This window comes from Gallinula chloropus (assembly GCF_964237585.1).
Source record: "Gallinula chloropus genome assembly, chromosome: Z".
Classification (NCBI taxonomy): domain Eukaryota; kingdom Metazoa; phylum Chordata; class Aves; order Gruiformes; family Rallidae; genus Gallinula; species Gallinula chloropus.
In genome coordinates, this window is record NC_140089.1 from 53,206,270 (window position 1) to 53,221,416 (window position 15,147).

General features: G+C 43.8%; 1 protein-coding gene across 2 annotated transcripts in view; it reads right to left on the reverse strand.

The window, feature by feature from the left end:
• PSD3 (pleckstrin and Sec7 domain containing 3) overlaps positions 1 to 15,147 on the reverse strand; it is a gene marked incomplete at both ends in the record, with an annotated part of 105,587 nt that overhangs the window by 14,529 nt on the left and 75,911 nt on the right. For both annotated transcript variants that reach the window (XM_084278578.1, XM_084278579.1), the window contains 3 exons: positions 1,866 to 1,936; positions 4,363 to 4,556; positions 13,640 to 13,683. In XM_084278578.1, the coding sequence (XP_084134704.1) occupies positions 1,866 to 1,936; positions 4,363 to 4,556; positions 13,640 to 13,683 (309 nt within the window). The remainder of the gene's footprint in view (positions 1 to 1,865; positions 1,937 to 4,362; positions 4,557 to 13,639; positions 13,684 to 15,147) is intronic.

Sequence of the window (15,147 nt, forward strand, 5' to 3'; positions counted from 1 at the left end):
CCTCTGTCAACCTTTGACAGCACTAACATAAAAGTCTTGCTTGTCACTGTGCTACAAGTAAGATGGCTTCAGTGCAAGTGCCTTCAGGACCGCAAGGAGAGTCCAGCTTTGTGGAGTAACCACCCTGTAATGACTGAATTCAAGTGCTGTGACAAGTGCAAGATGCACAAATAGCAAACAAGTAAGAACAAGAACTCCAGCAATGCATTTAATTCTGCAAAGATGCAGTCAGATGTGAAATTACTCTCTTGCTTTCCAAAGGATGGAGAGTGAGAGTGGGAAGAGCAACGCTGGGTAGAAAAATTTGCATGCTACATCAGCATCTCTACATTTTGTCAAAGAGAAGGCATTTTAAACTAGTATGACAGTGATGCTCATAGAAGTACGTAATTGAGACTCTAAAATAGATAGCATATCAACTTCTCCCCTTGAAAGCTTACTAAACCCCCCTCAAAGATCAAATAAGAAATTAATTAACATGTTATGGACAAGGAGCATTCTTACTTCTCAGGAAACCACGCAGTCTTTTCAGGTGAACACTGAAGATGGCTTATTTCAGAAATCAAGGCAGATGACTCCATTCCACCCAGTTAAGGACAAAGGCAAACCTGTCCTGAAGGCCAATTTAGTAAAATCTGAACCTGCTGGCAACAAGACGACCAGAGGGAAGGCTAAGATGCTATTCAATAGACTTGGTTCTAGTCTCTTGCACTGGCTTTGAGCCTGTCACATCCAACTTTCAGCCCAAATCTTTTCTCCTGACTGCAGATTGTTTTGTCCATTACAGGATTTCAGCCTCTCAAAAAGGTACTGCACATAGAGCATCCACCTTGTAAACTTCATGCTCTAAGAATTTGATCCAAACCTGTCTCTCTCTTCTCACAGATTATGCGGATTGGCTTCAATGAAACCAACAATTTTAAAAAAACACAGCAAGGGAGGAGGAAACAGCAGTATGCACTTGAACTTGCGCTCCTGATAGTTGCAAAACACAGTGGAAATGTAAAAAGGCTTTCAAAAGAACATACTTCTACAATGCAAGACAGTCTGGACAAACACCACTTATTTCATGAACATTTCACCTATGCTAGGGGTAGCAAAAAAGCCTTAACAATCTAATTAGCTGCTACCATTTATTTGAGTTTGACAATTCTCACTCATATGTTGCATTTCACATTCCAAAATAATAGTTAAAGCTGTGCTATAATCCATTAAAGCTTGTGCCAAAAGACTTGAAGGGTTTCAGCTGACTTTTTTTTTTTTAGACTACTTGCTGTCAGGGAGCAAAGTCTGTTAGAAACCAGTGTCTCATCTTGCTTTGGAGAAAAAAAAGAAAAGGATCCTAGTATCCTTTTCAATTTTGCTATGGAGCAGAAGCCTCAGATTCCTACCAATCCCAAGCTGCCATTCAATTGTTTCGCAGCTAGACTTTGCAGGCATTGCAGAAAAAGTATACTATGAAAAGATGGGAAAGGAGGACAACCTTACAGGAGGAGAAGTCACACATATGAACCGCAGTGTTAAAACCAGCCTGGAGGAATGCGTGCAAGACAGAGAGATGCTGCTGTCTCTGCTGGTGAAGCTGGCTATGTTTTCAGCTGTGAGTAACAGCAGTGGTATAAACTGGAGTTGATAGGGTGCACATGTGGATGGGGACAATGGAACTGAACTTCAAAGTGTGAAAAGGGAGAGGGTGTCACTAAAAAGATTCATGCCTGAATGTGTGTGTAAACAGGGTGGGGGGCAGAGAGACGGCTACACTCTGTGTCGGAGGGGAAAAAAGCCTGTGGGCTGTGAGAGCAGAGAGGATGCCTGCTGCTTTATCCTTCTTTAATTAGTTTCCAAAAGATAGCGATTTCCACTACCTTCTGCAAGTACAGGACGGTTCCCTTCAGCACAGCATAAAAGGTTTTCCAGCCTCGCCTTCCTCGGGGAGCTGCAAAGAAAACAAATGAAAACCCGTTTAACTCAGATCCATTTTTACACTTTGTCTAGGCAACAGGAGAGCTACATTAGTCCTGTGTTAAACCTCCTTTGTACTCTCCTTTTCAAAGGACAATGCAACTCAGCACAGTGCCTGCGCATACCTGCTGTGTGAGAGAGTAATGAAAGAACCCTGATGCCAGCCCTGGACTGGATCAGGAGGGAACAGCAGAGATGCAGAAAGCAGGTCAGAGAGATCCCGTCTTTGTGCTCTTGCAGGTAAGTGGACACCTTCCCTACACAGTTAGGTCTGAGCTCTACACCATGGCAGATTTTACAGAAGGAACCACCCTTTCTCCATGTCACATCAGGCCAGCAGGCGCTGCTCAGGACCAATAGGACATTGCTCAGAAAGCAGCACCTCTCAAGAACATCCTTCCCTCTTGCTTCTGCTGCATACCCAACTTGGTACCAAAGTAGTCAGATGGCTTCTTGGTCGCCGTCGCCCCCGACTTCCTGCAACCTCAGAACAAGCTGGAGAAAAGAAGAGGAGCCAAACAAAATCCTGAAGAATTAAAAAAATCACCCCTCAAGAAACCTGAAGTCAGTTAGAGGTTGAAGGCACAGACAACATAGCCAGCCCACAAATTCCAAGAAACAAGCACTTGAGGGGAAAAAAACACCTAAAGAGAGAAGGCACAGGCAGTATGATCACAGTGCAGGAGACCAGAAGCCTGCATTTAAGCTCAGTCTCCAACAAGTACGCCCCACTGACCAGCATCTACTTGCCTCTATACTGAAATTAATAACCCGTGCACAACTAAAGCATCGCCCTCAGAAAGGCATCCAATTCTTATTTGAAGACAGCAAGCAATACTGAAGAGGTTATTAGTCCCTTGCTCCAGAGGTTAATCATTCTCATCTCACATGACAGGCCTTATTTCTAACTGGCATTTGTTCGGTTCAGCTTCCCGCCATTGGCCCCTGTTACATCCTCCTCTAGACTGCCTAAGTGCTTTAGCCCTCAGTACTTCTTTCCTGATAAGATGCACATGGCACGCTAGCACATCACTTCATTAGCAATCATGCACAAGCTCATCTCTGCCCTGCAACAATCCCATTAGGAAACTAAATATAATAAGGTCTAACTATTTTTTTTTTTAAAAGTTTCCTTTTATTTGCAACTTGAAAGTCAAAATGTAACTTTTTCAAGAGCTGCATGACAATGAGAGACAGACCTCTAATATCTACAGAAACTTCCAAAAACACAGCCTTGGTTACTCATACACGGATTATTCCCAAAATGCCAGCATCCAATGTGCTGAATTCTACTTACTTATAATTAAATAGATAATTTAATAAAGGCAACTAGATACAATTATTTATTAAGGTTAAACAGAAGTTTAATAAAGAAGAACCTATTCACAGCATCCGGTCATCACAAAGAATGAGGTCAGTTTGATTTCGACATCTCTGCTTGAATTTAGTTGTCCAGCTGTCAGCCTCCAGCTTGAAAATACTGACCTGTAATTGTACCTTCTAAAACATGCTAGCAAAACACATAAACACCAGAGAGCTTATCCCAGCTAGGACAGACTTGCAGTGACTGGAAACCCATTACAAAGTCAGACCCTGCCTTCAGGATGCAGCCCAACAGCGTGAACCATGATTAGGTGACCGCCAGCAACAACTGGGGAAAATACAGATGCTCTGAGTAGCCTCTGCTGTCTCCAAGAACATCAGTAGAAAAGAAACAAATGAAGATGTCCAAATAAAACACACACAGGTGAATCAGAAGCCTTCGATAATTAGTGCACCACAAATGAAGCAGGACAAGAAGGAAAGAGGATGAATAACATAAGAAAGAGACACGCCATTATTATTATAAAGAAGGAGCAGGGAGAAACTGCGTAAATGGCATAAAGTTAGCAAAACTGCTGACCTTCACTGGGTATGTGACCCATGGCTGGGAAAATAGGAAAAGGAACAACTACAGCACCTTCCAAGCAGAGATAAAGAACAGCCTTCCTTTAAAGACAGTCACAGGGGGGAAGGAGAGACTCGAAGCAATCTGGTGTCGCATAAGGAAGAGGAGAATTACCAAACTTCTACAGAACAGCTACTGTAATTCACTTGAAATTGTTTTCTCTCTGCAAACCATGAGATTCATTTTCTTTTAGCACAAAAGATTCACATTGCTTTGCTGTATCACATTACTCATTATGCTCATGCATTAGAGATTCTGCAAATGCGACTGAACATCGTAAATCCTGGCCTAATAGTGAGAGTGTGATAATCCAATTGCTGCGTTGTTTGTTATTGCTGCAATTTCCCCTAATGAAGCAGCACTATTTGCCTTGAGAAGCACATGGACTCATCATAAGTGGCATTGTGCAGAGATAACAAGAAAATGAGACGTTAAGAATGGAAGATACTCACTTTTCTTTCCATCCATATCTGCATGGCTTTTCCGAGCCAGAAATCCAGTTTTATACACGGCAGCATTGGGGTCATGAGGGATGTCCAAGAATGGGTTATTGGAGTTGCCAATTCGACTGACAGCCTTCGTCTGGCTCCCATTATCTTTTTCATCTGTACCATCTGAATGAGACTTTTTTTTCTCTTCTTCATCCCTTCAAAAGCAGTGAAAAACAAGCATAAATGAGGGACTGACCAGCAAAGTTTCATTTCAGTAATTTTTGCACGCTCCTTGTCAAAACACACCTCTGTCTTTATAGGCGGGAGAGACCCTATAAAGACAGAGGTCTGTTTAGAGAGGGGACCCTATGTTTAAAGAGAAACACAGACATGTACTGAAACATAGGTTATAGCAAAGCTTCAGTTCACCTGCTTCACTAGCACAGGACACAGGGGCAGGATTTTCAAGAAAATCCGATTCCCATTTACAGTCTCAAAAGGCAGATTTCAAGAGCGTTCCGTGTCTTCTAACTTCACCTATTTTTAATTCTACTTACTTGAGTGCTAAAATGGGAGATATTTTCCTGCTGGGCTCTCCTGAAAAACCTCCAGTTTCTTCCTGAGTTCACGTGTATATGAAAAGGGATTAGATTACTAGAGATGACTGCGTCTTACCCCTTAACATATGAAACACAGGCTCTACCCACTTTTCTTTATTTTCCTCTGCAGACTGGCATAAAAGTAGTAATTTAAAAATAAAAACTATACTAGGTGAATTACGTTACCTGTATTTTAGAAACAAAATGCTGCTCAAAATGTTACTTATTAGGGCAATGCATTCAACACAGCTCTTGGGGACAACAATGCAACCCATTTCAGCAAGTCACAAGCATTGCCTGACTAATAAATGCCTTTTTGCTTATCACAGCCAAAGGCAAAAAGGACCTGGCAACATCAAAAACAAAGGGTGTCCATCACAAGAGTAGGATTATGGTTTTCAGTGAACAGCAGGCCACAGAATCTGGGTGGATGGTGTATTTGGAGGAACCACAGTGTCAGATTACAGAGCAGCCCTGTGTCCTTTGAAGACCAATACATTCCCCTCCAGGTGACTGGAAAAGGTGCATCAGGGAGAACGAAGGCTGCCATTAGAAAGTCACAGAATCACACAGAATCACAAGGTTGGAAAAGACCTCTAAGATCATCGAGTCCAACCGTTCCAGTCGAATGCTAAACCATATCCCTAAGTACCTGATCTACCCTTTTTTCAAACACACTCAGGAATGGTGACTCAACCACCTCCCTGGGCAGGCTGTTCCAGGCCCTGCCCTGGCACAGCTTTGTGCCATTTCCCCTTGTCCTATCTCCTGCCACCTGGCTGAAGAGACCATTGCCCACCTCTCTACAAACTCCTTTCAGATAATTATAGGCAGCTACAAGGTCTCCTCTCAGCCTCCTCCTCTCATGGTAGCAATGCTCCTCCTAAGACCAGGACCTGATTAAAAAAAATAGAAATCACTATCGCTTGAGAGTAACAGTAGAGGGACTGGACTTCCAGCTGCTGTATCGCACTGGAGCCAGATCATCAGCAGAGAGAGCAAGCTCAGGCAGACCTTGCAACCATATGCACATATTCAAAGGCACGTATCCGATGAGGAACCAAGGCGTACATCCGTACAAAATCTCCCTTTGGGGCACACAGTGCAACCATGTCTGCCTACAGGAATGGCCAACCGAAGAGATGTCTTCCAAGAACTGTAGGCTAGAGTAGCAATCAGCTGAAATCGCCTTTGGGGGAATAACTTAGTCTGAGGAGGTACAAGGATAATAGACCAGTCTGACAATAAGGAAACCAAATCCAGACAGAGGGAGGCTTAATACAGTGAGTCCAGCAATGCCAGGCAATATTCCCAGGCATTTGATCAACCTGTATTACTTTGTGCTTGGCATGGTCTCAGCCCTGCCCACTCCCAAAGAACTTCCAGACACAGATTAGGAATCAGCAGTCAAGGATCACCCTAACAGGCTGCACAGAGGCAGGCATCTTCTTTCGGAGGGCAAGACTTTTCACCAGTATGGATACAGATACTACACATTAACACTCGGTCTGACAGTCACGGTAGTGACGCTTGATTTAGTTGTAGAGATACAGACAATATGGTGCACCATACCATGACAGTGTTGTCTTGCACGGCCCCTCCCTGTACTGATCACATTTACTAGCATGTCTGGAGCATTGCATGACACATGTTTCTTAAACATGTGTCCGTTCCAGGAGCAAATTCACTCAACACAAGTCTGTGATATCTAATGCAGACTAAAACCTCTCATAGGGCACAAACACTTGGGCTGATTTATCACATAGAAGTACCTTGTGAATTCTGGGATCTTTGCCAAGGACACAGTGGATTTCTCCTTGCCATCAGAGACCTGCTGCAATAAATGGCTTAGCTTTTTTTTTTTTTTTTTTAATAAACTATTCTCTTTGGAGTCATGGGATCAAATTATCTTCTACTGATCAATTGTATCTTGGGAACATACCAGTGTCTTTAAACATGCGGCCACAGATGATGTGATGAGCAATCCTGCGAAACTGGACATCACTACTGGTGTGGGTAGTGCTCTTGAACTCAGCATCTCTGGGGCAGCTACTCAACAGGAATTCTTCAAAAGGCAAATACAGACAGACAAAGACAAAATGTCTTGCCTGATCTTGAATATGAAATACTGTGGTGGTTTGGCCATGGCTGGAGGCCAGACGCCCACCAAAGCAAATCTATCACTTCCCTTTTCATCTGGACAGGGGAGAAAATATGTATTGAGAGCCTTAGGAGTCGAGATAAGGACAGGGAGAGATCATCCTGTAATCACCATTGTGGGCAAAACAGACTCAACACAGAGTGAAGGAAAGAAAACTCTAATTTCACTACACAGTGAAACCAGAGTTGGATAATGAGAAGTGCGACCAGATCTTAAAGCACCTCTTTCCATGATTTCGTTCCCTTCTTCCCCCAGGGATGGGGGGAGGGGTGGGGAGGAAGGCAGTGGGAATGGGGGTTTTGGTCAGTTCCTCACGAGCTATTTTCTTTTTTGGGGGTGGGGGCCATTCCTCACATCCTTCCCCTGCTCCAGCATGGGGTCCCACCCATGGGGAGACAGTCCTTAACGGACTTCTGCAGCATGAGTCCTTTTCACAGGGCTTCATCTCTTCACCAGTTGCCCCAGCATGGGTCACTGCTATGGAGTGCAGTCATAGAACGTCTCTCAGTCCCAGAATGCTGAGCCTGGTCCACCATGGAGTCACAAGCGCTGCCCCCCAGCAAACCTGCTCCAGCATGGACCTCTCTCTGTATCTCTCTAGCTCTCTCCATGGACTGTAGGTTTTTCCAGGAGCTTACTCCAGCATGGGTCAAAGTGTCTCCACCTGCTCCAGTGTGGGGCCTCTCCAGAGTCTGCACATGGGGTCTCTGGTCCCCATCATCTTCCATGGGCTGCAAAGGAACAACCCACTCCATCATGGTCTTCTCCATGGGCTGCAGGGGAATCTCTCTGTCTGGCACTTGGGACGCCTCCCCCCACTTCTTCATTGACCTTGGTGTCTGCAGAGTTTATGAAATCTTTTCACTCCCTTCTCTGGTGGCAAAAAGTGTCTGCATGTGGGTTGGTTTTTTTTTTTTTCCTCTTAAATGTGGTTTACAGTAGCGTTGTGACCATCGCTGATGGGCTCGGCCTTGGTCAGCAACAAGTTCATCCTTGAGCCCAGCTTGTGCAGAGAGCTTCTAGCTGCTTCTTGCAGAAGCCACCTCTGTAGCTCACCACCCAAACCTCACCATGCAAAACCACAACAAACGCCAATGGAAATAGACCAGAGAATGTTAGACTCACTTCTACAAATACTCCGTATTGCTTCGTGGTGAAGCGGAAGAAGAAAGCTGGACAATTGGGAGAAGTTTCCAAGCAGTAGAACAGTTTGGGGTTTAGGCTTTCCTTAGATCTCCTCCAAATGTTGCTGAATAGATATGACCTGAATAGGCTTTATCAAGGATGTAACAATCCAAACTTAATCCTCACTGGACTTTAGGATAGGACTGCAAGAAGGACGAGCTGCAGAAAATTCAATTCGCCTTTGGATACATGCACCTGAAAACTGATCTTTCACAGACTGGTAGGGGATGAAAGTGATCCCTGAAGATCAGCTAGTCCAAACCTCACTGCTAAAGCAGATTTACCTAGGGCAGGTTGCACAGGACTTCATCCAGGTAGATCTTGACTATCCCCAGAGAAGGGGACTCCACAATCTCTTGGCAGCCTGCTCCTGTGCTCTGTCACTATCAGAGTAAAGAAGTTTTTTATCATATGGAGATGGAACTTCCTGTGTTCTGGCTTGTGCCCACTGCCCCTCATCCTGTCACTGGGCACCACTGAGAAGAGTCCAGCCCCATCCTCTAGACAGCTACCCTTTAGATATCTATAAGCATTGATGACAACCCCTCAGTCTTCTCCAGGCTAAACAGACCTGGCTGTCTCAGCCTGTTCTCATATAAGCGATGCTCCAGTCCCCTCTTCATCCTTGCCACCCTTTGCTGGGCTCTATCCAGTAGTTCCCCATCTTTCCTGAACTGGGGAGCCCAGAAATGGACACAGCACTCCAGATGTGGCCTCACCAGGGCAGCGTAGAGGGGGAGGAGAACCTCCCTCAACCTGCTGACCATGGTTTTCTCAATGCACCCCATGTCACCATTGGCCTTCTTGGCCATAAGGGCACACTGCTGGCTCATGGAGATTTGCCTGTCCACCAGGACTCCCAGGTCCTTCTCTACAGAGCTGCTTCCCAGCAGATCAACCTCTAATCTGTACTGGTGACTGAGGTTATTCCTCCCTAGGTGCAAAACCCTATATACTTGCCCTTGTTGAACTTCATCAGGTTCATCTCTGTCCAATTCTCTAGTCTGTCCAGGTCTTGCTGAATGGTACTGCAGCCTTCAGGTGCATTGGCCACTCCTCCCTGTTTTATAGCACCAGCAAACTTGCTGAGGGTACACTCTGTCCCCTTGTCCAGGTCACTGACAATATGTTGACTAAGACTGGAACCAGTACTGACCCTTGGGGCACACCACTGGCTACAGACCTCCAACTAGACTCTGTGTCACTCATCACAACCCTCTGAGTTCTGTAGTTCAGCCAGTTCTTATTCCACCTCATCTATCCCACACATCCATAGATTCCATAGGTAACTATGAGGACATTATGGAAGATCGTGTCAAAAGCCTTGCTGAAATCAAGGTAGAAAACATGCACCACTCTTCCCTCATATACCCAGCCAGTCATGACATCATAGGCAACTATTGGATCGATCAAGCATGATTTCCCCCGGGTGAATCCATGTTGACCTTTCTCGATAACCTTTTCCTCCACATGCATTCAGAATGAGCTGTCCCATCATACTTGAAATCAATTTTTCTTCTTCAGCTTAAAACTGACAATGGTCTGTGCAAAACTCAGACCATAGTATTATAGACAACAGGATGTTAAGAGGTCAGCTAGTCCATCTCTTTAACTCTAAGACCAGATCCATTCTTCCTAAGAGAATAATCAGTTCATAAAAACCACCAGTGAAAGCACTTAGCTCATCCAGGCAAACAGAGGCCCTGTTTTAAAAAGGCTTATTGCCAGAAAGTTATTTTTTAATGTTCAACCCAAAATTTCCTTGTTTCAAATTTAAGCCCAACCACAATGGGTGTGAAAAATAACTCACACCCTTCTCTTGTGCAAGAGCCTGAACAAAATACACTCAAGTCCCTCTCTGTGCCTCCTCTTCTACCTACAAACCCAGCTCTTTTAACCTCACCATTTCATGTTAACACAATCTTGAGTACATTTCACCTATGGATTATGTCATGGTAGAAGAACAAGAGTTTACCTTGTGAGGATGAAAAAATTCTCATGGAAATACCAAGTCCCTCAGGGAAATTTAAACAGCACGAGAACTTGGGACACAATTAGTGGGGCTACATGCAGTCCTGGGTGGTTCCAGTAACCTCAGCACACTGAAAACATGATGCATTGGACTAAATGGATGAAACAGTATGTAGCTTCACTGCAGACACTAGGAACTTCTGCCAATTACTTCAGTGAGGTAAGTGAAGTAGTGAAGCACTACTTAGTGCTTCGGCTGCTGTTGAGAGAAATGAAACACCATCCAACTGACAGGAGAGATCTAGAACTGCAAGTAGTAGAGAGCAATGGGAAAAAAAGTATAATGGTATTTCTGACATTTGGGTTTCCCATACTGTGTTTCTCATCTCTTTCAGGACACTGAACAACAAAACAGGCAAGAGGAAACAGGCAAGCAAAGTAAATGGCAGAACGTTTTCTAGGGGTTCTATTGTGGAAAGTAACAAAAAATTGGGGGGATGCAGTGCAGAGTAGGGATGTGTATTCAGGATCCATTCAGGGTAAATTTGCGGTCAGATCTGCTTATTTTACTGATCATGGTACCTTTTGGAGAGATTGAACCTGGAACTACTGCAGAAAAAAAGAACTCTAATGCAATTATCTCTTTCAGAGATGTACTCATGCTTCCCTGTTCATAAAGGATAAATTAATATTTCCCTACTGAAATCAGCATATCTGCTGATTAAGGTTGCCACTTCTCTTGACTACAAAATTAGAATCAACAGTAGACTTACTTTCTTGTGGGTTTTGGATTAAACTCTAATTCTACTGGAAATGGACAGCAAAACAGTTAGAATGATGACACTCCTAGCTCTAGGCTAGTAAGGTAAGGATCAGTCTTCCCCCATCCAAGGTATTGCTGTTACCCTTCCCTGCTTGGGACTTGCTGACAGTCATCAGTCCACCAAACAATGCATTGCCAGAGAAGCTCTTAAACTGTTGCTTAGCTCAACAAGAGAGTCCTAGAACTTCAAAGCTATACTGGCTGGAGGAAATACATTCTTTTAACTTGCCAGGATTGCAAGGAAGCTTATGCTGGGTTTTCACAGATTCACAGAATTGTAGGTATTGGAAGGGACCTCCAGAATCAAGTCCAACTCCCCTGTCAAAATCAGGTGCCCTAGGAGAGGTCGCACAGGTAGGCATCCAGAAAGGTCTTGAATATCTCCAGCGAGGGAGACTCCACACCCCCCTGGGCAGCCTGTCCCAGGGCTCTGTCACCCTCACTGTGAAAAAGTTCTGCTGCATGTCGGTGCGGAACTTCCTGTGCTCCAACTTGCAGCCATTGCCCCTTGTCCTGTCTCCACAGACAACTGAGAAGAGGTTAGCCTTAGTCTCCCACACTTCAGATATTTATAAACATTGATCAGATCCCCTTTCAGTCTTCTTTTCTCAAGGCTGAACAACCCCAGTTCATTCAGCCTTTCCTCATGAGAGGAAACTACCTCTCTTGCACTACCTCTATTGCAGCCCTATTTCCATGTTTGCCTTACCTCTCACTTCTACCCCTGCCAACTACATCAGGGAAGCAAAGCGATACTCTTTGGAAAGGAGAGGCAATCTTCCTCAGCCCCATCAGAGCAAAACTGGCCATGTCCACTTCCTATTAACCTTTACTCTGCAGACCATGACAGCATAGGAAGTGAGTGATGTGCCCTGTTCCTCTAGCTCACAAGTCCTGGAGCTCCTTGGGGTGATTACACCAACCATACATCTCTAAAAGTGAGGACAGATATCTTCACATTCCCTCTTCCAGCCAGACCTCTCAGCCCTAAAGGTAAAGGCACAAACTCTTAAGACTGCCCAGGATGAGCTTTGTCACATTAGTCAGATTGTCACATCAGTCTGAGCTGAGTGTCAGACCAGAATCAACAACTGGCCACTTAGAACATTCTGCTAGGAGAAGGCAGCTTTAGACCGGTATCTCAAAGCCTTATTTAAGGAGGATTTAAATTTCTCCCTTCTCCAGCCTGCGTGCAATTTTCCCCCAAACAATTCATTAGCAAGGGATACAGACTGAAGTATGTAAATGCCAAAGAAGCTTACTCCTGTATAAGTGGTAACTATCTCATAAATCACCTTGACTGAAGCTCATGGGAGCAGAGCCAGGCATGAGCCAGTTTCCACCTGGAGGCTGCCCAAGTGTATTAGACGCGGTACGGTCTCTTGCCAAGATCTGAAGGAAAATTTTGACATCAAGAAAGTCACAGAATGGATTCTGCTGGGTCTGAAGTACCTGTGAGAGAGTGTCTTGCAAGCAACTCTGGTGTTATGACATGCAAGATTCAGAAATGTCCGCTGTCATACCTGTGAGGGGGCTTATCAAAGATAGCACTTCTTGGTGATCCTCCCTTATCTAACACCCTTCTGAACAAGGGCTGTGACCCCAGTTAGGACCAGCAGCTCTTTTAAGTGAGGATGCATACCCTGACAAGAAATTCAGTTGCAGATGCCGAACTTGAAACAAGGAAGATCAGAACCCAATGGGCCTACAAGACCTACGGTGGTTGTTTGGACTTTTGCCACAAAAGGTGCAGAAGCATGCAGCCCAGGCATAGATTGCTCTTAAGAACATGGGGATTCAGGTACGTAAATCCACACAAGTAAACATCTAGTACAGCCAAAATAGAAAAAAAATATGCACAACTCATTTATTATTCAGCAAAACCCACTGTTCTGCAAGCAGCAAAATCTGAATCTGACACTTCTACTCTTTGCTGGCATACCTAGACCATATAAAACCTAAACATAGAGAAATGCCAATTTAACACAATCAAAAATTGAAGCTCTTTCTTGTCTGCAGTATTTCCATAGTTAACAAGTGTTAGCCTGTTGAAAGTTGCTAAGGACAGGGGATGATACCAGACTTTTTTCCAATTTATCATCTTTCATATTAGGTTGTTGTCAAGCTATTCATAGCTAATCAGGAGACAAACCACGACAATAAACCAACAGCAGGAAACTCAATCCAAGAGGTGTGTTTCTATTCAGTGGTTCTGACACAATGTACCAAAAGATAAAGGGGAGAAGTGAACTTCTGTTTTATTTATGCAGTCACAGAACAATGGAGGATTTAATTTCTCTTTTCAGGCTGAAGTTTCCTACTAAATGAAACGTCCTCTTTCCTTACAAATGTAGTTGGCTCCTATCATTAACAACTCCCCTTGCTAAAGAAACAGATGAGGCAGTATTGCCAGGTCATTCATTAACAGAAAAGCAAACTAATTATGTACATTGGCTATCTTCTACTTTGGAGTCCACTCAGATGGTGACACAGGACATATAAACAGATTACTACACAGGTACTATTTTTAAACTCCTAATTTCTATGCAGGATACTTACACTGCCCATTCCAGCTTCTCATTCTTGATTGAATTGTAGAGGGCCTGCAAAGGGAAAGAAATGAGATGGGATTATTGTTTGACCCCTGCTACACATCCACTGATATGCTGAGGAAAGTTACCTAATACCAGCAAGTAAACTGTCTCTGATCGAAGAAGTACCGTATCTGCTCATGGTAACACAAAAATCTTGAGCAGAAATCTCATCTAAGGAAAAACTACCAGTATGCAGGGTTTGAGATTACAGTCATTTTCACAGGCAGGTTTTGGGTTTCCTGGTTTGCATTTGTTTGTTTAAAAAAAAAAACAAAAAACCAAAAAAACACAACTCTGTCAAGTTTGCAAAAGCCACAAGATTACAACCTTGAAATTCAAGCTCCAGTTTAACTCCTGATAATCAGTGAGATTTTTTTGTCACTGACTTTCATGAAGCCAAGACTTCAGCATATGCTGTAGAACTATGCCAGAATGGTTATTCAAAGCCCCTGAGCCTCACAGATACCTGAATGCTTTCCCAGACAGATAACCAAACATAAACACATTCAGTTTTTAAGTGCAAAACAGAAAATGAATGATAAGGAGCTGTTATGCTTGAACATCAATGTCTTGGACTGCTGCCTGCTAAGATCACTAGTCTTCCATTTCACAGGGAAGATGCCGGTTGGTTTGACACCAAGGGTCACAATTCTGCTGTTGATATGACCCTGCAAAGAAAAGCGTCTGGAGGCTGACTTAAGCTGGGCGGATATTAAGTCAGGATGGAGTTCTTTTGAGAGGAAGTATGTACACCGCTTGGATAACATGTCTGATTTCAGCCATCCAGTAGCTGATGCATACAATGGATAAATGCCTGCTATTACTACAAGCTAATGGAGCTCTTCAAATAGGCCACTTGACTCAAGTGAAGTATTTCGGTATGGAATGTCCCTGATTCTCGCACTTATAATCCACATTTGTAATTTACCTTATATACATAGCTAGATTTACTCCCTCTGGCATATAACTCCTACACAGCCTCAAAATATGTTAACGTGTAGAAGAACTGTTGATGCACATGATTACCAAAAAGTAGCACATCAAGTATGAACAAGTCTGAAAATCATATACTATAATAGCTACGACATGCTCAACAGAAACATTAGCATTTAAAGAGCCTTAACTCTGACCCAAAACAAAAATAATTTGGGAAACTGTAGAGTTGAAACTAGTCTTGTCATATGCCACAGCTGAACTTGCAGAGAGAATCCCGTGAGCATATCCCAACTGCTTGTCCTGTGATCCACTGGCTTCATTTCTAAATCTTGTGCAGACTATTTGCAGTTCCCTGATATTCAGCTCTGTGAAAATTTGGTTCAGCTGAACCACATGCAAGCAGGTCAAACATATCAGTAGAACTTGCCTCACACTGATACAATGCATGCAGCAAGTTTTCATCACCATGCACCATAAAAGTAGGTTTCTCAGAGCAACAGAACAGATATGGCCAAGAGGAGGAATCCTCCCACATCC